This window comes from Vitis riparia, chromosome 13 (genome assembly GCF_004353265.1).
Source record: "Vitis riparia cultivar Riparia Gloire de Montpellier isolate 1030 chromosome 13, EGFV_Vit.rip_1.0, whole genome shotgun sequence".
NCBI classification, from domain to species: Eukaryota; Viridiplantae; Streptophyta; class Magnoliopsida; order Vitales; family Vitaceae; genus Vitis; species Vitis riparia.
The window spans coordinates 10,096,043-10,103,825 of record NC_048443.1 but is presented as its reverse complement, the minus strand read 5'-3'; the positions used below and the strand labels follow the sequence as shown (position 1 = coordinate 10,103,825).

At 42.0% G+C, this 7,783-nt stretch overlaps 1 protein-coding gene across 1 annotated transcript; it reads left to right on the top strand.

Moving 5' to 3' along the window:
• The first annotated feature begins 890 nt into the window (after positions 1-890).
• Positions 891-6,673, top strand: LOC117928291. Its single transcript, XM_034848199.1, has 4 exons — positions 891-1,056; positions 3,945-4,696; positions 4,778-6,007; positions 6,122-6,673. The coding sequence occupies exons 1-4, from the start codon at positions 891-893 to the stop codon at positions 6,671-6,673; spliced, it is 2,700 nt and encodes an 899-aa protein (XP_034704090.1).
• The last annotated feature ends 1,110 nt before the right edge of the window (positions 6,674-7,783 follow it).

The window sequence follows — 7,783 nt, the reverse complement described above, 5'->3', positions numbered from 1 at the left end:
CGATATTTGCGGAGTTGATCATCCCTCTCAAAAACAAAGATTTGAAGTGGTCTATAATTTACTGAGTACTCGGTATAACTCATGCATTCGTGTACAAACCAGTGCAGACGAAGTAACACGGATATCTCTGGTAGTAAGTCCATTTCCATCAATCGGCCAGTGGGAGCGAGAAGTTTGGGATATGTTTGGTGTTTCTTCCATCAATCATCCGGATCTACAACGTATATCAACATATTATGGTTTCGAGGGTCATCCATTATGAAAAGACCTTCCTCTGAGTGGATATGTGGAAGTACGCTATGATGATCTAGAGAAACATGTGGTTTTTGTACCCATTGAGATGACCCAAGAATTTCGCTAGTTCGATTCTGCTAGTCCTTGGGAATAGCGAAGCGACGGATAATTAAGAATTTAAATAGGTCCATTCCAGAGGACAAAGAAATAGGAAATGCTATTTGCTTCGTCAAAATAAGTTCTATAAAATGAAAAAGTTTCACGGGAATTGTCTTGATGGTCGGATATCATTGAGAAATAGTTATCGAACGATTTCCTGCAATTCTTCCTAGTATGGAATGAGTAAAGAATCAAGTTGTAAGTCTCGATCTATACAAAACGCATTGGGTTTTTTTTTTATATTTCTTTAGGTTTCATTGATAGCGGAAGAGCCTGGCCTTACTCTATAAGGGCGTTAGCGCTTTACTTTATATTAAAAGTAAAGGGGCCTGAAAAAACGTAATAGGCTGCTACTCTAGGTTTGCTTCGCTTCTTCAAGCTTCACCCCTTATTTCAAACTAAAGCACTAACACGCCTTCTATTATTTAGTAAAGCAACCTTTAGCGCTAGGCGCTCCCTTTTTTTCTGGATGGAAGCTAGCGATAGGGCTATAGAACATGCAAGGCGATAGATTCTATGAGACTCTTCCTGAATGGGAACCCATGAAGGAAAATCGCGAAGCTCCGCCGCCATCGGAGAACCCTCAACCATCAACCTCTCCAAAGAAATGGCAACTCTTAAGATCTACGACCACCCTCTTCTCTTCTTCAAAAAGTGACGAAGGTATCCAAGATCAGATGACAAATCCGATCGACGGTCCTAGTCAGTAGCACGAGGACTTTCTTCAGAGCGAAGGAGAGGAATGTGCTTCCAGACATGCCAAGCTCCACATATTCTTGTACAGTCAAAGGACGATCGATTTCGTAAAAGATGAGATCAATAAATAGAAATTCACTGAAAATGGATATTTGTGAGATCGCAATATTGTACCAAGGGTGTCTTAAGAGTATACTGAATCAGTATAGCTATCCTTCTCCTACCATAGCAACGCAATTTCAAAAACTACAGCATTTGAATAGCTTGTATTTAGGTAGACAAGAACTACAACACTTCTCTCATAAACATGTATGTTCTTTCTTCAACTCTTACTCTATTGCCTAGAGTTGCAATACCTGCCATGATTAGTCATCTCTTATTTATTCTCATGGAGAAACAGGTTTTGGTGTATGCAGAGACAATATACAATTGTCGCACCTCTTGATTTTTAATCGTGTCAGACATTTGGAATTGTCAAGCTGATTTATGGCTAACCTTGCAAAGACATCTAGTGCAAGACATTCAGAATTATACCTATCTAATCCATCTCCATTTCTTTAGAACAAATACATACTATGGCCAAATCTCACGTAAGGTGTCAAGTTCATGTTGGGGCTCATTCACGAGATTAAAATGAATATAGTAAGGGATGTTCTTGATCTACCACCACCCATGTTGTCAAGTTGTTCAATGCTCTCGTGTTGACCATGGCCACAGTCACAGTTGTGTGTCCTTTCCCGAAATAAATAGTCATTTTGAAACTTTTGTCAACAACAGAACTTTCATGTATCTACTTTCAGGTACCCACAAAAAATTGAGTCCAGCTTAGCATCCAATAAAGAAAAAGTAATAATCTGAACAAGGGAACAAGTGCTTTCCTTACTCCTTTTTAGTAGGAACCTAGTTTATTTCCAATAAATTGAAGAATAAACTAATTCTAAACATGGAAGCCAGGTACTTGATTTCTATTTAACTAGTGGAATAATTCGAACGTATTTACAGCTTTAGCATTAGAAAAGTTTAACAAAATCACTAATTAACCCCCACCCACCACAGAGATATGTTACAAAGATTCCTCTACTTTGCATTGCAACAAAGTGTAAGGGTTTTGTCCTTTCTTCATCTTCAAATGAAACAACCCTTTTCAATAAAAGAATAAGAGAAATTGAGAGTTAACACCATTTTATTTCATTGTACTCTCTATTCCTCTGCTTCTTCCTCTCTTAGTCAAGCCAAACAGTCTGTGGTTTCTCCGTTTCTTCTTCACTCCACATCAAAAAATAGCATCTTGGGTTCTCCCATCTCTCTATCCCCTTATCAAAACACATAATTTAATGTATTGCTGTCTTGGATTCCTCCTAGTTAAAAGGAAGCTTGAAATATCTCCACTGCTTCTATGTTTCTTTGAGTCAAGGGATAGAGTCTTGCTTTTCTTTGTTTATTTGAGATGCTAGAAGAGGTTTGTATAGAACTAATGTGATGTCAGAAAGGTAGGTAGTATCTAAATTCCCTCTAGTCATGTAAAGCAACCTTAGAGATTTTTGGAGGCTTGGGTATTACAGTATATTAAGATATTCAAAATGCATTATTGCACATCTTCTTGACTTTCGGCAACTCAACTTGTTTTTCACAATCATAAATATGGAGGTATTTAATTATGGCATGTGATATACCTCTTAGAAATTGATGTGAAAAGAGGGAGATTAAGGGATGTGCACTTGGTTTTGCGAATCAAACAACCCTCATTTAGTATAAACCACAAATTTTGGCAACTCATGATCCACAATTTAGAGCATGGAAGGAAGCAGGCCTGTTGGAAAGATAGGAGGATATAGTTAAAAACATGCGAGAATTCCATGGATGAGTTGCTCTTATGAATTATTCAGAATCCATGAGAAAATTCAAAGCTTTTTATTTTTTCTTTTTTCTTTTCTTTACATAGTTAATCATCTTGTTTGATGTTTGCCCTATAGTTGGTCTACTGATGGTAGGCTTCCTTTGAGTGGAAGCAAGGACTCTACACTAAAGGTAAATTGTGGGAACTATGTCTTTTTGTGGTATTGATGGGGTTATCATATAGTTGATTGATTCTATTGCTTCCTTATAGCTTTTCAAGGCTCTAAAAAAGAAAAGAACAAAGGTAAACCTAGGAAAAATATTCTTCCTGATTTCAGTTACTCTTTCTATATGAACTCTTTATTTTGGTAAATTACAGTTAGAGATGATCATATAGTTGAACTAGGTTTGCTTCCTCTCCTTTCCCTCTCCTTCCCCTTAAGGAAAATTTTTATCATTGCTTAGTTTTGACTACTCTGTTTCTTTTTATCATTGTGGAAGAGCATCATTATAAGATGTACAAGAAACGTGTTGTGGTGCATTATTCCTTTCTCTACTGATACAAAATCCCTGCTCCAACTCCTATTGCATGCAGGTCACAGTTACGTGGGAAACACTCCTCCTATTGCATGCAGATCACGTGGGCAACACTCCTATTTACTCTCAGATCATGGTTACGTGGGCAACACCTCCACACCCTCCACACCCTCTATTGAATATGAACATCTATGCCACCTCCCTAGTCATAGGCCACTATTTGTGTTTCAGTTAATGTTTCAGTTATCTATGCATCTATAAATGCACCTGCATGAAGTGAATAAAAAAAGAGTAGAATTCAAAACCTCATCATTTCCTATCTCTCCAGTCCTCTCTCAAATTAAACTCATCATTTGGTATCAGAGCTGCGTTTTTTTTTCATGGAGACACGAGGGAAAACCAATGCTGAGTTTCGCAACGAGGTCAACGAAGCCTTGGCTCGACATGAGTCAAGTTTTGATCAAGTGAATGCTACGTTACAGGCGGTTTTGACGGAGCTCCAAGCTTTGCGAGTAACTCGAAGTGCCAACCACTCCCAACCAGAAATCAACCCTTTGCACCAGAGGGATCAGTTCACCACTCGCACACCACTACCGCAATCACCAATATTGGCCCACATCTTCCACAACACCTTAAGTTGAATTTTCCCAGATTCAATGGGGAAGACCCAATCAACTGGATCTACAGGGCTGAACAATATTTTGAGTTTCAGAACATTGTAGCTGAAACCCAAGTTCAGTTTGCCTCCTTCCATCTTGAAGGCATTGCACTCCAGTGGCACCGCTGGTTGACGAAGTTTCGAGGACCCCTTTCTTGGAATGATTTCACCAAGGCCATTCTCCTCAGGTTCGGTCCTACCGAATATGAAGATCCTTCTGAAGCATTGTCCCGCCTAAAGCAGACAATTACAGTGGCTGCATATCAGGAGGCATTTGAGAGACTCTCCCACCAAGTCGACGGATTACCTGAGCCATTTCTCATCGGTTGCTTTATTGCAGGGTTACGTGATGACATTCGCCTAGACGTCAAGATTAAGCAACCACGCACGCTTGCAAGTGCCATTGGAGTAGCAAGACTGATTGAAGAGCGTAATCTCCTTCAAAAGAAAACAGCAACTCCTAGCCGCATCCCAATGACAGCGACACTACAAAAGGGACCTAACCCTTCCGCGGGAATTCTTGGACCTAATCCAACCCAGTGGTCCAATAATAGCTTAAATCCTTCTTCGTTGCCGGTTCGCCGAATCACCAATTAGGAGGCTCGTGAGAGGAGAGAGAAGGGATTATGCTACTATTGCGACGAAAAATACTTCCAGGGACACCGATGTGAACGGCCCCAGCTTTTCATGATCACGGATACACCACCAGAAGAGGAAGAAGCTCTAGGTGACAACCAGCAAGGAACAAAGGGGATTAACACCTTACCTGAGATATCATTCCATGCCATTACCGGGGGTGAACACCCGCAAACCCTCCGTGTTCTAGGCCGATTGAAGAACAAAGACCTAACTGTCTTGATTGATGGCGGCAGCACTCATAATTTCATTGATCAAATGGTTGTCTCCAGATTCGGATTACCAGTCATAAGAGAGAAGAAACTCCAGGTGATCGTGGCAAATCAAGAACGGATCGAGTGCATGGGGCAATGTCCAGGACTTATGCTCACCATCCAAGGAATTCCTGTCACGACAGACTACTACATCCTACCAGTGGCAGCTTGTCAGGTGGTCTTGGGGGTCCAGTGGTTGGAGACTCTAGGTCCAATTGAATCAGACTATAAGGCTCTCACTATGTCATTCAAATTGGGAGGCACCAAGCATACTCTTCATGGGGTAAGACGCACTGCTGGAATTTTTAACATTGAGGCTTTGGATGACAGGGAATGTACAAATCTATGGGGCACAGGATTTTTTTTTCAAATTATTCCTACACACAACCAGTCCTCTTCACTTCGACAATTGCCAGAAATGGTAGAGCTGCTGAACCAATATGCTCGGGTTTTCAAGAAACCAACAAACCTGCCTCCTAAACGCCCACACGATCATCGAATTCCACTGCAGCCTAACACTGAACCAGTCAGTGTGAGACCATACCGATATCCATACTACCAGAAAGCAGAAATAGAGCGAATGGTGGCTGAACTCCTTCGTTCGGGACTAATTAGACCAAGCATGAGCCCTTTCTCCTCACCGATGTTGTTGGTCAAAAAGGCTGATGGCTCTTGGAGGTTCTGTGTCGACTACAGGGCTTTGAACCATATCACCATCAAGGACAAGTACCCTATTCCAGTGATAGACGAGTTATTGGATGAACTCCATGGGGCCAAGTTCTTCTCTAAACTGGATTTAAGATCAGGATACCACCAAATCCGGATGCAAGAAGAAGATATTCTGAAGACTGCTTTCAGGACCCACGAAGGACACTATGAATTTGTGGTCATGCCATTCGGGCTCACCAATGCCCCAGCAACTTTTCAAAGCCTCATGAACGATCTCTTTCGGTCCTATCTCCAAAAATTCATTCTCGTATTCTTCGACGACATACTGGTATACTCCAAGTCTTGGAATGATCATTTATCGCATCTCTAGATTGTTTTTGATATACTGTCCATTAACCAACTATTTGTCAAAGAATCAAAATGTCAATTTGGAGTTACACAGGTCACCTACTTGGGCCATATTATTTCAGAAGAAGGAGTATCTGTTGACCCGGACAAAATACAGGCAGTAGTCACTTGGCCTAAGCCCACTACAGCTAGAGAAGTACGTGGGTTCCTAGGCTTAGCAGGATACTATCGAAAATTCATAAGCCATTTTGGCGGCATAGCAGCATCCTTAACCAAACTCCTAACCAAAGACCAATTCAAGTGGAGTAGTGAAGCAGAAGAAGCCTTCCACAAATTAAAAGAAGTGTTGACCAATCCGCCAACCTTACGTCTGCCAGACTTCACTCAAAGGTTCGTGATAGAATGTGATGCAAGCGGGACTGGAATAGGGGCAGTTCTCACTCAGTATAACCACCCTGTGGCTTATTTCAGTGAAGCTTTAAAGGGATCAGCTTTGGCACTATCCACCTATGAGAAAGAAATGCTGGCAGTTGTCAAGGCAATCAAAAAGTGGCGTCCCTACCTGCTAGGTAAACCATTCACAGTTCGCACTGACCATCGGAGCCTTAAATATCTGCTGGAACAACGGATTACCACTCCCGTATAGACACGATGGCTGCCCAAAATCCTTGGGTATGATTATACCATCGAATACAAGAAAGGGCCAGAAAATCAAGCCGCAGACTCCTTATCTCGCAGGGTAGAAGTCTGTTTCATCTCAACTTCTATCCCAAGTGCAGAATGGTGGCAAACACTTTAGAGGGAGGTCCTCCAGGACCCTTTTTACACCAACTTAGAGAACAGACGTGCTTCACATAACCTTGTGCAGCGCGACGGGGTTTGGTTCTATGATGAAAAGGTTTATCTAAGCCCTTCATCCACCTTGCTCCCGTTGATATTGGAAGACAGCCACTCCTCCCCAACGGGTGGTCATTTTGGGTTTTATAAGACACTACACCGAATTCGCAAGAGCTTTGTATGGCCTAATATGCGGCGGAAGGTGAAGGAGTTTCTACAAACTTGCGAGGTATGCCAGCAATACAAGGCTGATTGTATGAAACTAGCAAGTCTCCTCCAACCTTTGCCAATTCCAACTCAAATATGGTCAGATATTTCAATGGACTTCATTGAAGGACTGCCCAACTCCAATGGTCATTCCGTCATCATGGTCGTCATGGATCGTCTATCAAAATATGCCCACTTCATCCCTCTTAAACATCCTTACACGGCGGTCACAGTTGCAAAGGCGTTTGTCTCTAATGTGGTTCGACTCCATGGCATTCCTACATCCATCGTCAGTGACAGAGACAAGGTCTTCACAAGTGCCTTCTGGCAAACCTTATTCCAATTGCAAGGGACTAAATTGAATATGAGCTCCAGTTACCACCCACAGACTGATGGCCAAACTGAAGTTGTCAACCGCACCTTGGAGCAGTATCTGCGGTGTTTTGCGGGACTACAACCAAAGAAATGGGTAGAATGGGTTCCATGGGCAGAATTCAGTTACAACACCTCCACCCATTCCTCTACCAAATTCAGCCCATTCGAAGCAGTCTACGGGGTGCCTCCCCCAAGCTTCCTTTCTTACATACCAGGCACAGTGCGGGTCCAGGCAGTGGATGAATATCTCCAAGATCGGGATGAAATCTTGAAGGAGTTACGTCACAATCTTCGGATGGCACAAGATAGAATGAAAAGTCATGCAGACCAATGTCGA